General features: G+C 42.7%; 1 protein-coding gene across 1 annotated transcript; it reads right to left on the bottom strand.

The window, feature by feature from the left end:
• Positions 1-186: 186 nt before the first annotated feature.
• Positions 187-20012, bottom strand: LCT (lactase). The gene is made up of 17 exons (XM_030487908.1): positions 19349-20012; positions 17351-17430; positions 16052-16135; positions 14983-15085; positions 14315-14393; positions 12851-13538; positions 11815-12460; positions 9093-10652; positions 8487-8755; positions 7741-8031; positions 7015-7213; positions 6104-6306; positions 5633-5742; positions 3892-4026; positions 2668-2891; positions 1515-1751; positions 187-784 (listed from the first exon to the last, which is right to left on the bottom strand). The coding sequence occupies exons 1-17, from the start codon at positions 20010-20012 to the stop codon at positions 576-578; spliced, it is 5781 nt and encodes a 1926-aa protein (XP_030343768.1). The 3' UTR covers positions 187-575.
• Positions 20013-21408: the final 1396 nt, after the last annotated feature.

Below are 21408 nucleotides of genomic sequence, written 5' to 3'. Positions count from 1 at the left end.
AAGGAGAGCAAGCAGTTAGGATCATACACTGAAATTGAAAATAGAGTGGACAAACTTGTTGTGCCAGTTGAAATGACCTTACCTGGGAGTTGTTCATGTTAAAATCTCATCAAACAAACACATCTGAAGTGGGGTTTGGGGTCAAGGCTATGGTACAGGAAGGAAAAAGATGGGTCTTTATCTGGTAAAATGGAAGATTTGTCAGCAGAGGGCTGCAAAACACGGGCTTGGAAGCTTCTATTTTGGAGGGAGGGTCATCACCTTCTCTCCCCCATACCATGTGCTGTGTATCTCTGTGTTAGAGACCTAAATACTACAGGTGTTCCGTGCAGCTTCACGTTCCTAGTTAAAGGAGATTTAATTAAGTATCCCACTCTGTTCAAAAGTGAAGGCATAGTATTAGGGCCACTTAATTTTATTTTTGTATTTTAAAGATGGTGAGCAAACAACAAAATGATGGGGAGCCATCTCTAGGGCAAATCACAAAGTTGCCACAGTACAAGCACTAGGTTTCTTTCCCTAGTGCTATAGACTTTCAATAAAAAACAAAAGAAGCACTTTATTAAGTGGAAGCTTTACAGTTTACTAAGTTCCATGTGTGATCTTTTACGGGATCTTTTAGATAACTTTCCATATCTATATGCAAAAAGAGCCAAGGCCAATGCTCCAACTCCAGAAAGAGCAAAAAGCACATACAGTGCTATTTCTGCCCTATCTGATGTTAAGTCTAATCCCAAGAAGCGCACGCTGTCAGCTGGTCCTGGTGCAGTGTCTGTTGGTGTCACTGTCCATGAGAAAACAATGAGAAAGCGTTAGTACACAGCCTGGGAGAGCTCCTTCACGCGTGTGTGTGTGTGCATGGCCACTTCCTGCCTCTACAGGGTGCTCAGTGCTGTGGCAGTTGCCATAATGCTGTGGATCAGTGACTGACACTGTTCTAGCTCAGAGTAAAGACATAGCTGGGGCCAAGCGTGCAGTTGTCAAGACTCCAGGAGAGGTGAGTGTTCTCCAGCAGCTGTGGTCATCCCCAAAACCCCACACTAACAGTGCTTGCTGTTTGGTGCACACCTCTAGTTCAGAAAATGTAAATGACAAAAGAATCAGTATTTCCAAAGGCTTACCCAAAACATTGACTGACATAAAGTACTCAGAATTGTTTGGAAAACATGGTGCGGGAATACTGAATGTGTGTGGTTTGGAAAACATCTTGAGCAGTTTGTTAATCAGAGAAAAGTGGAATGGAATAACTTGGTTCTGCTGCATAATATTGAGGAGCTATCACACAGAATTTTAGTCATTGTTCTGGTCTGGCATACAAAAGTGCCATAATTCCATGTTAAAGTCTTCAAGTCACAACAAAGACAATGATCAGTCAGTGCCCCACTGGAGCCCTTAAAAAGAATATTGCAGAAAATAGCGGTGTCGTAAAGACCTTAGATTAGGGAAATCTTTTGGGATTGGAATCAGATGCAGATACAAACCAGGAAAAGCCCAATTTCTGCTGCATCACTTACCTTCAGGCTCCAGGTCCAGACAGGGATGTGGGCCAGCTGCGGGGTCTGGAAACCCATTGCAGGTTATGATCTGCGAGTAATACCTGACAGAGGCCTTAGGGCGCCGCGGCAAGTCAGGGTCTGTGAAATTCACGTGGTAGAACCCAAATTTGTCATCAAAGCCCACTGCCCACTCAAAGTTGTCCATCAGTGTCCACGCGGTGTAGCCTCGTAAGTCAACACCATCGAGCACAACGGCTGTTACCAGGACCAGAAAGAAGATGTAAGTTGTGCAGCTGGGCAACTGGAGGTGTCACTGCTAGGCCAGCAGTGGTGTGAAGATGCTTCAGGACATCACACAGCACCGGGGTGCCAAGCACAGTGGGGTTATCACTGCTTTGGCATCATTGGTTTCGTTGTCTCCCCATTCCCACCTCTTGTGTTGCCTGCCTCTCAGCTGATTTGAGGTAGGTCAGCTGCCAAGTTACTGCTAACAAGCAACCAGGGTAGCTCAGTCAGCCTGCCAGTGCTGGAGACTGCTTTTACCTGCTCCAGAAATCAAAGCTTGTGTCCAATAAACAAAGGTTTAGGAGAAAAGCCATCAGCATGCAAGTGTTGCTTTAAGTGCTTGTGGGGCGTCACTCCGAAACTGCAGTAAATGACCCCTTTCTGAATATCTGCCTGGCAGTGCCCAGTATGTTAGAAAAACAAACTGAAAAAGCCCTTCTCCAGTGCTACATGATCAGTGCTGTAACTGAAACCAGCTTGGGTTTTGTTTTTTTCTTTTATTTTTTCTGGTTTTTTTTAAAGATGCAGTTTTTAGACACAGCAGTAGTCAAGCTAGAAGTCAAAATAGGTATTCCTCAAGTAGTAGTACCTTCTCTTGCCAGATGTGGCTGTACAAAGAAGCTGCAGTTACCTTTCTGAACCCAGGGTTTGTTCGTCCCTTAGACCACCTTTCCCTGCGATGCCCTAGCTATCCATGGCAGTTGCTCCTAAACCCAAAGGCCCTCAGGAGCAGCTACAGTGTAAACCCACATGAGTGTGTAACTTGCAGGTGTGATAGCAGTGGTCTTTCAGCTCTTCACAACTTGCTTTATACACATCAGTCTTGTGGCAAGACACTGCTGCTCTCTAGAGACTGGGATGATCAGATTTAAATAGTCATTCTCACCTTTCAGTGCTTCGTTAATGTAGCTCCGATAATAATGTGTTCGCCAAGTGTCATTGAAGTCTGAGGTTTCCGTTTCCGAGACCCCATTTTCAGTCACATAAATGGGAGGATTGTTGTACTCTTCCTTTATCCATCTCAGGAGCTTTCGGAAACCAAAGGGTGTCACCTTTAGCCAGAAGGAACCCGAGCTCAGCCAGCTGCGGTCTGTTACTGTAGCTACACCCCTGCAAGGAGGACATACTGATCAAGGGACCAGTCCCAAGTGCCTGCCGCTGCGCCTGGCGCCTCTTTGCTGCAGGGCTGAGAAACACACAGCTCTGTAGAACACCGAACCAGAGGGGGCACTGTGGCAAGCTGGTGAAAGCACAGCAGGTGAGGGTGGTGCGGGAGCTCCTAAGCCTCTAGACAACACTTTGGTACTTTGCTTTACAATCGTATTCTGCTTAAATCAACTATGGCTGAGGATGTGATGTTAGCTCCAGATCTTTGTAGTGTGTATAATGCAGTTTTTGAGCACACAAAATTGCCATTTACAGGAATGCAAGACCGAGCCCAGTGTCCTACTGTGGGCTAAACCACAGGAGCAGGGATGCAGCAGCAAAGGGAAGTTTTAATTATTTCATTTATTCTCTATGGAAAGGTTTCAGAAAATAGCTTATGTTGTCCCACCACTACCTCACTTCTCATGGGAAAAAGTAGTGAGCTCCTCTTGTTTACCTTTTGAAGCTGGGGAAAGAAATTGGTACCTAAATAAATATCTTGACTTATATTTAACTATGAAGTGACTTAGCCATTTAGGCTTTGAACTTACATTTATCTGCTGTGGTGAGGGAACTAATGACTGTTTAACAGCAAATGCAGCAGTATCAATAACTCAGGATAATCAAACTGCAGATTGGGGGCAGGAAATATGATAAATATGGTTGACAGCTGATCCCAAACCATTGGGAGACTCGCAAGTGCAGATTCCTTCCTTTAGCAGATCCTCTAATGTTCTTTGTTCTGTTTTAAGCATTCATGTTTATCATCAGGTCTGTAAAACGGGCTGTTGCTGGCCTTTTGTGAAAATAACAGTACCACAAGTACTGTTCGGGGATGTTTTTGTTAGTATTGGTTAAAATACCTGTCTCACAGCATTATGTGCTAATAGTTTACACTGCTCAGTTGGCCCAGGCTCCAGGTGTGCATGTTTTTCTTGACCAATAATTTACATTCATCTCTTACCTGTCAGAGTCATATGACAGAAAACCAGCAGGATAGTTCAAGTTGTATGTTAATACTGTAGTATAATGATTCAGGCCAAAGTAGTCATATGTGCCTTTAATTCTTTGCTTTTCACTTTCTGTAAATTCTGGAAGCCTGCAATAGAAAACAGAGAAAAGCATAAACCCCTCAAAATGTACATCTTCTCAGGATTTCCCTTCTTTTGCTTCTACCCCTTCCCTTAGTGCTGTTTTATAAACTCAGCTTTTGCTAGACTATGCAGTTCATGCTGCCTGCTCTAATGTTCTTCAGGAGAAGACCAGACTTTTCTCTAACCAGAAAAGAGACACGTGATGGCTAGACGTCCTGCTCATGGTCACACAAGAGGTTTGACCATCATCCTGCTTTAGAAGACAAGAAACAGTGTTTGCCCAGTAAGGAGTTTGGTGGGAGGAAATGGTGATAATCATTTTGATTGTCACGTGCTCACCAAACCCCTATGGAGACCCAGAGCTGCAGTGTTCACAAGTGACCAGCCTCAAGCCCACTCTCCTGCAAAAGCACGACTACCTCTGACAGAAGGAAGCATGAAACGGTGCCTGCTAGCAGCCAGTGACATCCGGGGGGTCCTGTCCCTGCTCAAGGGAGCTGTCATAAGCCCCTCAAAACACTACTCCTGCTTGCGCATACTGAAGATACAGCCGGCCACCTCTGCTAACATGTACTTCAGAGCAGCAGGGGAACAGGCATCTGCTACAAGAGGAGCTCTTCTCTATGTGGAAGTAGTAGCACTTGGTAGGTCACGGCAGAGGCCAATACAGTGTTATCTCATAAACTCTGGCTTCTACACAGGAAACAAAACTTGTGAGCTTTCTCTCTGAGATCCACACTTTGAACACACCTTGTGTAATTCTGGTATACCTGGTACCAGCACCACAAGCACAAGTGGAGGTAGCATGATTCTTCTGGAAGATTGAGATGCTTGGGCACGTTACCTCATAAATCAACACACGTGACTTTGCTCTCTTATTAATGGTAGCAACTGCCAGAGAATAAATAGTGTGTCCAAAAAAGCGCCTAAGAATGCAAGTGGGTTAGGCACATATAAAAGCATAACTCAAATCTTGAAGAGACCTGCCTTTGCTGCAGAGCACACGCTGACTCTTCTGCTATCTCCCTCATGTCAAAACAAGTGGTCATTCCCATTTGCATAGAGGAGTGATCAGGAATAGCCCCAGATCTAATATACCCCATTAAATTGCTATCAAAGTTAAGAGAGAAAAAAAAAAAAAGTACTTTCCTTATGTGTGCCTAGAAAGGGAGAGAAAAGGAAAAACATTCACGATGGAGCACTGCTGCCACAATAAAGTTAAGAATAATTAATGGGACTGCAAAATAAGAAACATAATTCAGAGGTACCAATGAGATCTCAGTGCTCAAATTCAGAACATAGTTTTAAGAAAAGTTAAAACATGTTTACCAAGGTCATCAGGTAAAGCACCGTGTCTAATGCAGAGCATTTCCTGCATCACTCTGAGCTGCCAACTTACTGCCCCAGAGAGATGTTAAATTAGTAAATCTAGTTTGCAAGGGAGGTAAAGACAAGGAACAGGCAGAATGTACACTAGAGTTTTTCTGTGAAGATACAATAAGATAGTTAAGTAACATTGCAATAGAATCCTTGAAATTCAGCCCATCTACCAGTGAAACAGGTTTTAGCACAGCGGGTAAAACAGAAGCAGATGTGTGTCTGGGCTCTTACCGGGACTGGTTCAGACCCTGAGCCAGACTGCGTTCCCGAATCTTCGTTTTCATCACTTCATTATAATCACCAGTTTTGAAAATGGGATGAGCAAACCAACCTAATAAAAACTAAGCCAGAAAATAAGGGAGAAGGATAAATTATGTATCAAAACAGGGGGCTTAACCATTTCTCTTTCGTGTACCTGCATTTATAATGAACAGGCACATGGAGATACCCAGGGATGCCCATTTAATGGCAGTAAATTTAATAAGCTTTTGTCACTGCAACCATATTTTGTCTCATTACTGTTGCAACTTGATTGGCCACCAGAAGAGGATGATACATGCAGTGATGGCTTTGGTTCATTCTTTTCTTCCAGGGAGATGCTAACCTGGGTTCTGGGTATCTCATCTCCAGCACCCAGAGATGGGGTGCCACCATGAACAAACCCAGGGCAGCAGGAAGAGCTGTGACCAGGTGTCTCTGTACCTGCAAGAACTGTCTGGCAGCACTGATGTCGTCCTGGTTGTATGGGTTCCTTGGTTCTGCCCAGTCAGAGTTGATGGTGATAGAGATTAAACCTCCTTGCTTTGCCCGGTAGGTGTCATTGTAGAGGTGCCAGACTTCTGCATGGGCCTTTATTAAATTGTGCCCCACCACGTAGGGAGCTCGCCCTGGCCGAATGGAGATGCCTGCAGAGAGGGTCACAACACAGGTGGTGGAGCAGCAGTTCCCAGCTTTCTCATCAGCTGCTTCCCAGGTCAACACAACACCCGGGACAGCCAGAACTGCCCACTAGTAAATGAGTAAATGTGCAGCCCCTGGTGCACTTGGGCCCAGCCCAGGGCTGAAATCATTGCTTCAGCAGAGATAGCTGAAGGTGCAGCTGCAGTGGGCAGGTTGTGCAGGACCCCGCATGGCCCCTTCCTCCCCCTGCAGTGTGACATGGGCTAGTTCAGCTCTCTGCCCATGCAGGGCTGCCAGCCCCGGCAACACGCTGCTGCTGCCAGTATGGAGAGCAGACAGCTGTGCGTTCAGGCCAGCTCCCATCCCTCCCCTTCCTTCTACCCTGCAGCCGAGCTTGGCTCTCCTCCAGCCCTAACACTTCTCCGCAGTCCCTGGGGCTGGTCTGGAAATGGGTCTGCTCCAGGCAGCAAGTGTAATCTGGGGGTTGCAGAGGAGCGCTGGATTTGAGGAGTGGAAGGAAGATGGGTCTAGGAGGTCACAGGCAAACTGAGAGCAGGACCTCTTCACCACACCACAGCAGACCCATGTATCCCCCTACCACACTGTCTGTCTTGCTCTGCCTTTGCAAGTCCCTAGCATCTACTCTGCTGCAGCATAAAACAGTTGTGCCTACAGTGGTGTGATGGCTCTGAGGTTATACCCACTGGTCTTACCTGGAGCAGCTGTTCCAAGGCCATAGCCAAAATATGCAGTGTTGTAGGGTTCATTGAAGGTTATCCAAAATTTCACTTTATCTCCCAGTCTCTGGAAAAGGAGCTCAGCATATTCCTTAAACCTCTGAACTGTGGTATCATTCTCCCACCCACCAACGTTCTGCAGTGCCTGTGGGAGGTCCCAATGGTAGATAGTTACCTGAAGGGAAAGACAGCAAGAGAAAGGACTCAACCAGTCACTCTTACTTTCTGAAATAAGGACAGTAATCCAGCCTCATATGAACATAAATAAACTGTGCTTTGATCTGCAGCTACCTGTTCCTAATGGCGTTTAAGTTTGCAGTGATCACTCGTGCACTCAAATAAAATACCTTCTTGCCAGTGTTTCAGTTTCTTGAGGATGTGGGGAAATTACTTGAACTGTAAGGACTGCCTGATGGTGAAGATGAAGCTTTTACCAAAACCCACCACAACCTTGTGATCACAAGTTGTCAGTGAAGAATTGCTGTGCCTGCACCAAGTCTCTGACGAAATACAATCCAATAGAACACCTGGGCGGTCTGGTACATCCGCTGGACAGTTGGACCAGCCTCGAGCACTGCCATGAAGGCACAGGCTGGCTCAGGCATTATCTGAGGGGTGGACGGAAACACACGCACGTGCTCAGAGCATCAGACTTGGGCTCTGCGATCTTTTAGTTACTTGAAAGTTACCATTTTCAGCTACCTGAGGCATAATGTTAGCTGCCAGAAGAGCATCAATAAGCCTTTCATAGTAGTTCAGTCCCATTTCATTGACGTATCTGGTGGTCCCATCAGGGAGAACGCGGGACCAGGAGATTGAAAAGCGGTAGTGAGACACCTTGAGGCTTTTCAGCATTTCCACATCCTCCTCAATCCTGTGGTAGCTGTCACAAGCTACATCTCCAGTGTCACCATTGCTGATTTTCCAGGGAGTGTGAGAAAACTGATCCCAAATGCTTAGTCCTTTCCCATCTGCTCTCCATCCTCCCTCAATCTGTAATTGAGGATGGGGGAATATTGTTAGTAAACTCTGAATTTAGGTCTTGGCCTAGCAAAGAATTCAGCCTGTTGTTAGTCTTTGTGGCACCAAACAATATATTGACTTATCAGCTTAAGACTAGAAATAGCAATGATTTTGCTGTACCAAACTAGTAAGACCTCTTGGGCCTCGAGACAAGACATATTAGCAAAGTACAATGTCACAGACCAGGCATTATTTCAGTTCACCTGCTGCTCCATGTTGGCGGCCTCTTGTGAAGCCCATGCTGCTGTCTCAATTCCCGTGGTATAACTATGCTCTTAAACATCTCCAAGTTCCTCCCTTTTACAGCAGTTGCTACACTAACCCTCAATTACAGTAAAACTTTATGTCAAAAAAGCTGTAGGTGTCTCATACAAAATGATTTAACTGTCCACAGATAGTTTAAGAATCCATCTCTGCTTCCTAACCTGATATGCTGAAGTTGCTACACTCCACCAAAAGTTCTTTGGAAACTCTCCATATAAAAATTCATCTTCTTTTGGCAATGGGATACCATTATTGCGGATGATTTCTGCATAGTACACAGCAGAGCGCTTTGGGGTTCTTGGCCTGTTGGGATTGCCAAAATCAACCTGGTGCAATCCAAATCTTGGATCATAACCATTCAACCATTCAAAGCTATCCATGAAAGACCAAGCATTATATCCTCTCAGATTAACATTATCCAAGTTGTAAGCTGAAAGATCAGAAACAAATGGAAGAGCGTCAGTGGTATAATCACACATGAAACGAACTACATGGAATTCACATGCAAGCACATACATGCTTGTAGCTTCACAAAGCTGGCACTCATCAACTAAGATCATTAAGAGACTCTTCATAGTTGGAGGATACAAAATACAAATGGCCATGCAAAGGAGATCAGAAAAAGAAACACTATGTTTATATTATGTTCAGAATATTTAAAGACTGGTATCAACCACTTTTTAAAACTCCTCTTCAGAGGAACGAAGTAAGCAGAAATCTAGAGAGGAGACACGCACCACCACCAGAACAAAAGCAAACACAGGTACCTTTTAAAGTTTCATCAATGTATGTTTTGTAGTAAAATATCCTGGTATTGTCATCAACATCTGATGTGGTCTTTATCCCCACCCCATTCTCAATTATATATATTGGGGGATTTCCATATTCTTCTTTGATCCAGTTCAGTAGCCTCCTCAGCCCCCAGGCCACAGCCCGATGGTCAGAAAGAGCAGAGGAAGGCCAGGAGCTGTCAACACTTGTTAAGACTTCCTGGTCATACTCATAAGAGGAGGGGCTCAACTGGGTCGTTGCATGGGTTACAATTTTGGAGGTATAGGTGTTGAAGCAGAACACATCTGCCGTGCCCCTGATGTATTCACGCTCCTCTGCTGTGAAAACCGGTAGACGAGATGATGGCAGGTTCTGGAGCTCACTCCTGTTCCCAACTTTCCACTTCATGACCTCGGGGTAGTCCCCATTTTTGAAAATCGGGTGTGTAAACCACCCCACCAGAAACTGCAGGTGCCTGTCTGCAGCTTCTATGTCCCTGGGGTCGCTTGGCGTCTTCGGCTCAGCCCAATCAATGTTGGGACACAAAGTAATGACCCCTCCCTGACTTGCCCTGTATTTGTCATCGTATGTGTGGTAGACCCTGGCGTGAGCTTTCAGTAAGATGTGGGCAACCCTGTAGGGAGCATTACCAGGGTCATTGACGTTGGGTGGAAATGTCCCAGCGCCGTAGCCAACCCAGGCAACGACTTGGGGTTCATTAAGCGTAATCCAGAACTTCACCCTGTCCCCAAAGGTCTGGAAACAGAAGTCTGCAAAACTATCAAACAGGTCAATCAGCTCACTGTTCTCCCAGCCACCAATGTCCTGGAGAGCTTGTGGAAGGTCCCAGTGGTAGAGAGTGACGATTGGAGTGATGTTGTTTGCAACCAGTCCATCAATAAGACGGTTATAGTAGTCAACTCCATGGCTATTTATTGAGTTGTTCCTTCCACTGGGGAAAATTCGAGGCCAGGACAGGGAGAAACGATAGTTCTTTACCCCTAAGGCTCTCAGTAGGTAGATATCTTCTTCCACCTTGTTGTAGCTATCACAAGCTATGTCTCCAGTATCATTATTATTTATATTCCCTGGGACATGGGTGAAATTATCCCAAATGCTGGGTCCTTTGCCATCAGCATCCCAACCTCCCTCTATCTGGTAGGCAGAAGATGACACACCCCATGAAAAGTCCTTTGGGAATGTCCCATAAAAGTATGTGTCCCTTTCAAAGTCTGTTTGAGATGAAAACTTCTGCCAGACAACCTTTGCCTTGGAGGGAACTTCTGATGCTGGTAAATTTGGCAACTTTGATGGCACAGGTAGGTCAAACACTGCCGGTGTAGTAAATCTGTCCAAGACTTCGGGTGGGAAACCATTTTTTTCAATAATACTGGAATAGAAATAAGCAGATGCCTTGGGAGTCCTTGGTCTGTTGCTATCTTCAAAATTCACATGATGCAGCCCAAATTTTAGGCTGTACCCCACTGGGCCTTCAAAGCCATCGATGAGGGATCGAGCCATATATGATCGAACATCAACTCCGTCTAGTTTTATCGCTGTCATAGAAACAGTTCAAGACACTGTTATTCAGCTGAACATCTTGTGAACACAGCACAGCACAACATAAGCACCACAACTGAGGGTAAATGTTAAACCAAACATCTACGAACAGTCTTTTAGGCAAAAAACCCCAACAAACTTGTGTCACTGGTATCCCTTTCCCCCTGTTCTTGTTTTCAAGTACATTTTGCTAATTTAGATATATGGTGCACTTTTACATTTAACACTATAGTTAAACTGAGACATTATGTGTATTTAGTGCCTGTCTATCTTCCCTGGGCACAGGAGAGTTTCTTTTAGCAGAACCACCTACCTAATAGCAGAGGCAAATCCAGCCTCACACTGCCTACATAAAAGCACTGAATCTCTCCCAATCTAGAAAAGTTCACTTCCCATATGCAGTCCATCTTCTTTACTTCCGCTGATGCATAACAACAATGCTAAACTGTGTTTTCTTTTAACACTTTTATCAGCATGTTGAGAACTAGATCAAGAAGATCAAATGCTTTACATCGATCACCAACCTATTTGATACAGCATACTTAATAAAGTCTTCCCATCAGTATTGGTTTGTGTATCTCAAGAGAGTATATCAGTCACATCTCTATTTGAAATCTCAAATCTCTATACCTGTCCAGAACTTCAGTCACTAATACTATTTTTACATCAATTGATACACAGTTTGCAATGATACAAGCATACTATGAACCTTGCTCAAAATGACTGAGAGATTTATATCTATCTCCCTAAAAAATGTAACCTGAAATGGTACAGGATGCTGTCAGCTAGATCTGCCTAATCAGTAAAGACAGTCCTGATCTATGAGATCTCTAGAGGCGAGATCCTGCCTGCCGGCAAATTATCTTCAGGGGATCTGAAGTATAAACACTGTCCTCACAGAGGGACCGATTTTAGGGTCCAGGCTACATCAACCCATACATACGAAAAACCTATTCCCATAACTAACAGAGTAGAGAGTTCTGTATCCGGACATCAGATAGGCTGAAGTGTATGAGGTCCCACTACCTGCACAATAGGCAGTTGACCTCATATCACTGTGCAAGTGGTGATGTTTTAAAGAAGTTAACCATCATGGAAGGAATAGAATAACTAGTTGTCATGTAACAAAAAATATATATATATTAGATTTCTCCATACCTTTTAGAGCCTCATTGATGTACCGGTGGAAATAATCCACTCGCAGAGTGTCATTAATAAGATCCCCTGCATCTTCTGTCGGCATACCGTTTCCTGCTATGTAAATTGGGATCTGTGTCCCTGTATATTCCTGGGACACAAACTTCAGCAGCCTTCTTAATCCCCAAGGGACCACATGGATCCAAGAAGAGGCAGTCTGTGGCCAAGAAGGATCTACATGCAAGGAGAAGTTCCCGATGTTCTTGTAGTCTGGTGTGCAGGTCCCATTACTCACAGCACTGACCAGGTGGGAAGTGTAATGGGAAAGACCAAAAAAATCTGCAGTCCCTTTCACCCAGGACTTCTCCTCTTCTGTAAACAAAGGCAGCTGTGCAACTGCTGTGGAGCACTGCTGGTTTACTTCCTGGATCTGAGCCTTCAGGATATCTGGGTAATCACCATTAACAAATATAGGGTGAGCAAACCAGCCAAGCATGAACTGCAGGTACCTCTCAGATGCCCTCACGTCCTCAGAGTTGGTTGGAGTCTTGGGTTCAGCCCAATCTGAATTCAGCACCAGCCCCACCTTTCCCAGTTGCTGAGAACGGTATTTGTCATTGTACAGGTGCCAGACCTTGGCATGAGCCTTGAGAATTGTGTGAGCAACCTGGGGGAAGAACACAGAGGGATGTGTGTCACACTGCTTTGCACAAGGACTCTCAAGCATTCAGATTATTGCCACATAACGTCATCTCCATTCAAAAGAAAAAACCTCGACAAAACAAATAATCATAGCCAGAGAGTGCAGTGGATTTGGAACAAGCAGAAGAATCTGGCTATCCATCAACACCAGCTTTCTGAATGGAAAAATAAAATAAAGCCATCTAGCATCCATCTAGCATAACTAACCAATTTTTTGCAAGCATCATAAAACCAACAAGCAAATAGTCGTCTCAGAGGCCACATTAGGCTTAAACATAATTAAAGTACAGAACCATTAGAGGAAAACAACACAACAATGGCAGCTGCAGCATCCTAGTTATTGCTGTGTCCCTACCTTGAAAGATGCTACTCCTGGGTCAGTGATTCTTGGAGGGTGCTCTCCGGTGCCATAGCCAGCGTAGCTAATAACCCAGGGCTCATGGAAAGTAATCCAGAACTTGACCCGATCCCCAAAAGTGGAAAAGCAGAAGTCTGCATAGTTTACAAAAGCATCTATGATACTGTCATTCTGCCAGCCACCAAGAACCTGAAGAGCTTGTGGGAGGTCCCAGTGGAAGAGAGTCACCATGGGCTCAATGTTAGTTTCCAGCAACCTGTTAATTAATTCGCTGTAATAATCAACACCCTTGGAGTTGATGGTGTCGTTAGTACCAGCAGGAAAAATTCTAGGCCAGGATACAGAAAACTTGTACATTTGGGGATGAAGACCCCTAAGTAGATAAATGTCATAGCTGGTTTTATAGTAGCTGTCACATGCCACATCTGCTGTTTGGTTCATGTAGACATGACCTGTGTGCCCGAACTGATCCCAGATGCTCTCTCCTTTGCCATCCTCTGCCCAAGCTCCTTCAATGTTAAAGGCTCCTGTGGATGTGCCCCAGAGGAAACCACTTGGGAAAACGTCTTCCAGAAAAGAATCCCTCTCCAATTCAGACTGCTCAGCAAACATTTCCCAAACTGTCTCATAGGAGGAACGAGGGGCAAGAGCAGCACCTGGGTTCTCCTGTAGAGCATTTGTTTTGCTGGAAACAAACCAAAAAGAAGTTAAAACCTCCAAGGTGGATACCAGTGCCACAGAACTTGCAAACACATTGGATAAAAGAACTGTGTGCTTCCCAGTCAGCTCACATGGGCCACTTCGGGTATAGTCCCTTTGTCATCTGATCAGTCCAACCTACTGCCATCCAGCTAGGAGATGAAGGTGGAGTGCAAAGAGCTAACTGCAGAGCAGCTCAAGTGCTATATATCCAATGCATTTCATTGCAGGTAGATTCTCATAATTCATTACAGCTAGGGCAAAGATGCAAACAAAATCCTTGCAGTGTGTAGCAACTTCACAAGCTACAATAGCTCTCATGTGTTTCCATGGGAAAAGGTAAAACTAATCGAATCTGCTTCTGTAATCATTAGTGTCTCCCTGCATAATGTTATTGTGCAGGGACATCTCCCACATTTTTGTAGACCCAGCTGGCTTGTCCCCTAGGAAGGCCTCTGTTGTATTTATTTATTTACTTATTTTTAACAATTTTGCTCTTTAAAAAAGCAGAAGGCTTGGAGAAGTACTTGTTATCTATTGGATTGAAGGTGCAATTTGGGTAACAAAGGATGAGAGAGTGGAAGAGGATTACATTGCAGGTAACAGCAAGAGACTGGCCTCAGGAGAAAGGCATTTATTTCCAGTCCTTTCAGGAATGAGCAGCAGCCTTTACCACTAAAACTGTGTTGCATCTGCCTGCACACACGTTTCTAGAGGAAACTACTTTATTATAGTATCAGATTTAAGGGACAAAAGTTGTACCTTAAAACACAAGATGATGAGAAGTTCAAGAACTCAGTAACATCATACCCAATCATATGTGCCTTCTCTTCATTAATAGCTGAAAAAAACCAAAAGGTAAGTGATGGACTTAGTCACAACATAGATGCCATGGACTGCATGACACTACCAGCATATACAATTACACCTTTAGAAACAAGGTGCTTTTCGTAACTAATAACTGTGTTTCTCAGATCAAATATGTTGGGTTTTTATTAGATATTTACAATTTCACGTTAAAAAAAGAGTCCCACTGCTTACCTAGCACTGCAAAGTCCACCACTAAACCATGTCCCTAAACCATGATCTACACATCATTTAAATACCTCCACGGATGACGACTCCACCGCTTCCCTGGGCAGCCTGTTCCAGTGCTTGGCAACCCTTTCTGGGAAGAATTTTTTCCTCATATCCAATATAAACTTCTTCTAGCACAACCTGAGGCTGATGAAAATGATGAAGAGCTTTGGGGACTTCCAGCTTCCCCTGTCTCAATACTCACCATCCACCCTTAATTTTCCAAGAAGGTTATGAACGAAACCAGAGTTATTTAATCTAATAGCAGTGGTCTGGGCTGAACAATTTTTAATTTCCTTTATAATTTGCCATGCAGAGCTTAGCTAAAACCCTCTCCTCCTCAAAATACTCACCTGTGACAATGGCAGCTACTGATGTGAAAGGATTCTCTTCCATGGAACCACAATCAAGGAGCTTTAGACTAAAAACCAAGATGTCTGTGTCCTTCCAGACATTCTGCAAAACCAGAAGTCAGAGACATGTCTGAAAAGAAGCATCAGCCAGCTAGTAAAAGCATGCTCTTGGCATTTGTTGCTTTTAACACAGAATAGGAAATACTTAAAGGACTGACAATTGGTAATAAAGTTTTTTGAAGTTAAATTCATAAATCAAGAGAGTAAGCATTGAATACCACCTATTTTTCTCTGATTCAGAAAAACCCCAATGCAAATCAAAGCATAAACCCCAAAAACCTTCAGTGTTCGACCTGTCATTGAAGAGGCACAAGGTACTATGTCCTTTTCTGGAAGCTTACTTAGTAAGAATCTTTTGCTGTAAATGGCCCACTCCAAGTTTTTGAGTAACAGCAGCATGCTGGGAGCCTCAAGAGAATGAGTCACATGGGTAGCGCCTCATTCCACTGCTCAGTTGCTGGATGGCTCTGGTCTTAAGGATTTTAAGAATGCAGTTCATTCATTAAACCACCACAGGTTCAATATTAGGTACTAGCCTATAACTGACATTGTTGCTGTGACCTAATCCTTTCACAAACTCATCTTCATGAACATTTCTAGCACTGCCCTTACTGAGTAGGAGTTCTGAAGTTTGCTGGTGCTACTGCAGAACCCATGCTAGCATAAAATAGTGTTTAAGTGTATAGGTATTAGCTAACAGCTTGTAAAACACTTAGGATGTGAGAGAGCTTTTTCAGACCTGGACAAAAGAATGATGCCATTCTAGTCATTAATGCATCAATAATGAGCACTGACCTAGGTGATCCTTTCCAGCACTCTTGAACACCCGTTTTTAAGTCAGAACAACAACAGAGAAGCAAGAGAACACTATGAAGCTGTTTCCTAGCGTAGCTGTTGTCTGACCTCTTGCAGCAAATTGGAACTGTTTAAACATGCATCAAGAAACATGAAATCCCCTTTACGTTTATGGTCATCTGCTGCTATAATTTAACACCATGCATAATGTTACCTGAAATTCATTCAATTTCTTGTAGAAATCTGTTTTGTTTCCACAACCGTACTGGAGGCTGAGAGACAGGAAGTCTACTGAATCCTGGAAACAAGAAAAAGAATCATCCTGGAGTAAAATGTATTTTTTGCAGGTATGACATTAAAAATATGTAAAATTGTGAAATGTCTGATAAAGCTACGTCGCTGAAGAAAGAAGCCATATGGCTATATGGAAGCTCTCAGCAATATGATGAGTACAAACTGGATACTGTATGGGAAGATGCATTCCGTATCTCTCCTAAACAAAGTAAAATTTAAACAGCTAAATGAAATTCTGGGAGCATTTTATGAACTTAATAGTAATGATTTCCAGTGGATTTTTTTAATTAGTAAGAGTGTCTATGATTAATCAGGCACAGAAACCTTTGCAAGTATGTGATTCAGATAGGCCTTATCAATAATCCCTTGGGGAAAGTCCAATTCAGAAATGTTTAATCGTTCCAAACGTTATCGCACTAGCAGTCAAGTTCAGGGGAACAGATTGTACCAGCTGATGAAGCTGGAAAAAAACAAAACCTGATAAGCTTTCAGTTTATTTTTCAGTCCAAGGTTTTCTTCTAGTTTAGTCAGCTCATCTAACACGTCTTTCCTCTCCCTACAAACCACACCTTGCTTGTATCCTTGAAACGGCATGCCTACAGCATCGCTTACCCTATTACTAAATTTTGAAGGAATGCGAATAAAAGCAAAAATCCTGCACTGTCATTTGTTCACTTTCTCCCACATCAACATCCTCCAGGTGAAGACAACTACAAGCAAAAAGAGTTTGGTTTTTACAGAAGGAATGTCACCATCTTTGTAGAGATTACGTTCTCCTCATGCGCCATCCCCATGTAACTAGATCACTTTTAGCACAGCTCAGTCTGTGTTTTACCATAACATGCAGATTTTTAAAATAGCAGTTATTTTAAATATTTATTCCTTTGGTGGTGCATTAAGTAGACTTGCAAAGAAAATTACAATGGCTACACTTTTTGCAAACACCTTGTCATTTACACATGGATATTGCTAAAATTGCCAATTATAAGAGCAAATATGTCCCCATATATCTTAATCAGTGCTTACTAGCCAAGAAAGGATGCTGAAGTTATTTTTAAAATCAGCGAGCTAATTAAATACGTAAAATTCACAAATTGGTCAGTTGGTCAACTTGCTAAAATTTTAATTTGCTACAAATCACTTGATCCCATACATAAAAAGCAAGTTAAATCAAATCAAATTCATATAATTTTGGAAATAATTTCTATTAAGGTATTACCTGAAGAGAAACTGAAAGCAATTCTGCTGAAGCGCTATCTAAGGCATGATCCATTCCTAAAGCGATGGACAGCTTTCCACCTTGAAAAAGAAAGAGGCAGTCCATTGATAGTATGATAAGGACAAATAAAAAAATTTCAGTTCATTGCAGTTGTTTTAAAATCAGATGGAAATATTTAAAGACGTGGAACATGAGACAGTGCCGTAGGTGGCTGATTTCAGATACCACTATGATATCAATGGAGATTTGAAGAATGTAGGAATTCAAAGGCAGAGTTCAAGGAGTCTCATCACTAAACCTTGTCTTATCATGACTGCTCATCTGAGCACTGTTGCTTGCATGAAGGTGGATCTGAATACAGCTCTCCAGTGGGTGCCCTTCCACTTTGTGCATAATTATAAGGAATATCTTTTATTTTCATGCCTTTGAGGTGGTTCTACAGTGGTTATTTTTTTATATCCATTGTGCTGGATGCTGGGAATTTGGGGGGACATGTTGTGGGAGGGAAGCTGGACAACTTCTTAGGGCTATCACCAGGTAGTGTGAACTGTACTGCAAAGTATTCCTGGCAAATGCAAGAATTAAAAATACATAAATTAATATATTTTTATTTTAAATGATGACTCCGTCAGCTCTACTGGTTATCTTCCTGGGACTGAAAAACTCCAACCCTGAAGAAAGAAGACCCAAGAGGACAGCAGCTTAAAAAATTCCAGGTACCCATCACAGGAGAGGTGAAAATCTCTTGCTCTGTATAACACAGGTACAGTTAAGATTCAATTGCTTTAAAACCCCAGTGTCCGCAACGAAGAAAGTCAAACAAAGGACATTGCAGACTTCCTCACACTATTGTTATCTCACAGGAGAGTTTTTGTGCCTCATTTCTTCATGGTTTGAGGTACGTTTAGGAATTTTTTTAGTCCTTCCTCTGTGGGTCAGGAAGAAATATACAAAAATACTTTATTATCTATAAAATAGCTTGATTATTATGACTTTATCATTGTACACAAAAAGATAGAGTAAGGCTGGATTTGAGTAATTTTGAAGTAATTTGTAACTGATGATAGAGATAATTAATTGTCATTTTACACAACAAAATAAATATTTTGTTTCATGTTGCTTTAAGTAAAATCAACTTTTTAAAGTTAAATAAAATAACTTCCTTTTGATTAAATGAGAAATGTCATTTTAAACCATAATCAGTTTTATTTAAGAGGATTTTCTCAACACATTTGCAAAGATTTCCATGTTTTGGAGGGAAGGCTGATTGATAGCTGAATTTGACCTGACTCTTCAGCTAGATCTGGACCTCCAAAGCTGTATTCCTTGGGAACACATAATGAAAAAGCCTGCACCCATCATACATAAGAGATTATAGCACAGCCACTGACTGATGGCATTATCTTCCTTTCTTAGCTGAAATGGTAGCAATTGCAATTCCAGTTTTCAATGACATTGAAATAAGTAATTAGGTATTTAAAATGAGATGACTGGGTAGGGATCAAAGGTTCTTCGTAAGTCTCAGTCCCACATTTTTTATACAACACATCTAAGGTTTGTTATACGAACAGTTAATCAGGGGCATCTGCTGGTCTTAAGAGCACATGGACAACTGTGAAAAACTGAGAAAAAGCATATAGAAATATTATAGTGTGTGGGTTTGAAGTACTGGTTTCTGCTGCTCAAATTAACTGGAGGCTATTTAAAACTTCCCTGATGTTTAAAAGATTAACTATATATATGCACACGTACACATATATATTGTCCCCAACTACTTTGGCGATAATTTCAAGTAAAATGCAATTACCAGTAAATTATAAACCAATTAGCAACATAAGGGATTTGAAGGAATCTGTTACTCAAGGATTTCTATGTCATTCTGAGAGCACTGATAGCATATTCACACAGAGATTGGATGTATCAGTTGGCATTTAATCCCATCACAAAATGTTTGTGAAAAGGTCATGTAGAAACAATCTCTCTCCCCATTCTCCTTACCGGCCGGTGCATACTTCTCATGGTAGATAGTGTAAGCTCTTTGATGAGCTGCAGCTAGGGCCCAGGCTCGGTACTGGGGGTCATCGTAAGGCAGGCTTTTAAGGACCTCTGGCAGGTCGCTGAAGGTGAGCCACACATCGACCAGGTCCCCAAAAACACGGAAGCTGAACTCTGCATATTCCACAAAAAGGTCAGCAAAAGTAGTGGCTTTCCAACCCATGGCCTGCGCAGCCACAGCACCAGGGACACTCTGGTGGTGCAGAACTACCACTCCCCTGAGGTCTGCAGCAACCAGAGTCTCGAGCAGCTTCTGGTAGCACTGCACTTGAGCTTCATCTGGCTTCCTGGCATCCCCCTTGGGAAGAATGCGTGCCCATGGAAGGAAGACTTTGTAGTGCGTCACCCCAATCTCACGAAGGTGGGAGAAGTACTGAGGCAGCTCAGAAGCCACAATATCTTGCTGGCACAGGTAACCATGGGCTTCAGCCACAGCAGGGCCCTGATCTTCCTTGGCTAGGACTTGGTCGTGCAGATACAATCTATTTACTAACTCAATGGGTAGAGGTCCTGCAATGGCGATAAAATTCTGAGCAAATTGCCCATCTATCCCAAGGCTGAGAGAGATTAACAGAAAGAAGACGACTGTTTTACAAATCAGCTCCATTTCTGCACCTGCTTCAGAAAGTTATTCCACGCTACTTATATTACATTACAAGTAATATTTAACTGAAATTATCTATTTCACTGATAAATGTTCCTAGAATTAGCTGACACTGAATATGATAACAAATGGTAACAAATCAGGACCTTTAACCAAAAGATGAACAAATGGATGAATACAAAAATCACTGTCAAACAATGAGTTGGAAAAAGGTCATGTGGAAACATTTTCTGAAATGCTCAGGTTCCCCTTTTAGCTTGACATCAATTGACATGTGCTGATACTGCCTCCGTTTTAGGGGAAGATAAAACAGACAATGCTTTTCATCACAGCTCAAGGTGTGCAGGACTGCAAGAGGCAGGTTGTGCTCTAATTCTTGGGTGCACAAAGGAAATCTGAGATGTAGCATCTCTCCCACTTGGAAAAGTGGGTATTACATGAATTCAGGCAGCAGCCACAATGTGCGTCCCAATAACATCAAGGAACTTGAATATCATTTTATTGCTTTCCAAAGTACTCCTTCCGTCAGCCTCGAAAACGCACGCTCTCTCAGCAGGGTGGACACATACAGATCACCTACCTGAACTGCTGCAGGGAAGAGAGAACTCGACTTTTCAACATTCAAATACAGCAAAACTGAAGAGCTGAGAACACGATGTCTAGATACAAAATGTGTTTAGATCAACTAACCACAAAATTCTACATAACTGTATTGAAATATCAGTTGCATCTCCAAGTTTAATAACTGGCTTTTTGTTTACAGCTTACCTGGAATCATCTGGGCAACTTACTTGCTCTGTCAAGAAGTATTATCTTTCAGTTATAGTAGAAAACATCTCTAAACATTTGCTATTACTCAAATAGCCAATCTTATAGCTTACACAGGGATTGTAACCTGTGTACTTTGACCTTGGTTGATTCCTGGATGTTCTTTTTTTAGGAAGTCTTGAAAAGCTGAAAACACTGCTGAAACGTTGTGCTTAGTGTTCTGAACAACTGCATACTCTATCCGCCCCTCCCCACCCCATGTTCGAATAACAAGTTTGAATAGGAACTTTACAGCACCACCTGCTGCTTATTTTTCAGTAGAGCAGCGTTAACTCAAAAGAAAACACCCCTTCTAGCCTATGAAGCATATAGAACTGGGGAAAGAGAAGCAGAAAAAATACTTTCTCCCATGTGAAGAATATTTATTATCAAACTAAGAGTGCAGGGAGGGAAGGGAGAAATACATAATGAAGCACAAACATCTTCCTGTCCTTATTTTGAAAGTAAATGAGCAATATAGAATAACATCAAACTGTTGTTGCAGGTGGGTTGCGGTTTTTAACAAAACATAGCATTTGCCAAGATGCAATTTATGTAAAAAGAAATAGTGGAAAGAAGTTACTGCAGCCAG

This window comes from Strigops habroptila, chromosome 5, assembly GCF_004027225.2.
Source record: "Strigops habroptila isolate Jane chromosome 5, bStrHab1.2.pri, whole genome shotgun sequence".
NCBI lineage: Eukaryota > Metazoa > Chordata > Aves > Psittaciformes > Psittacidae > Strigops > Strigops habroptila.
The sequence above is the reverse complement of the archived record's forward strand: the minus strand, read 5'-3'. Positions and strand labels throughout refer to the sequence as shown.

What these genes read in the sequence shown, in the direction of transcription:
- LCT (XM_030487908.1), bottom strand. Translation starts at nt 20,012, where the DNA reads ATGGAGCTGATTTGTAAAACAGTCGTCTTCTTTCTGTTAATCTCTCTC. An exon ending in CTGCCAGACAGTTCTTGCAG is followed by an intron (nt 5,743 to 6,103) that starts GTACAGAGACAC and finishes TTTCTGGCTTAG; the next exon opens with TTTTTATTAGGTTGGTTTGC. An exon ending in TCTGGACCTGGAGCCTGAAG is followed by an intron (nt 785 to 1,514) that starts GTAAGTGATGCA and finishes TCTCATGGACAG; the next exon opens with TGACACCAACAGACACTGCA.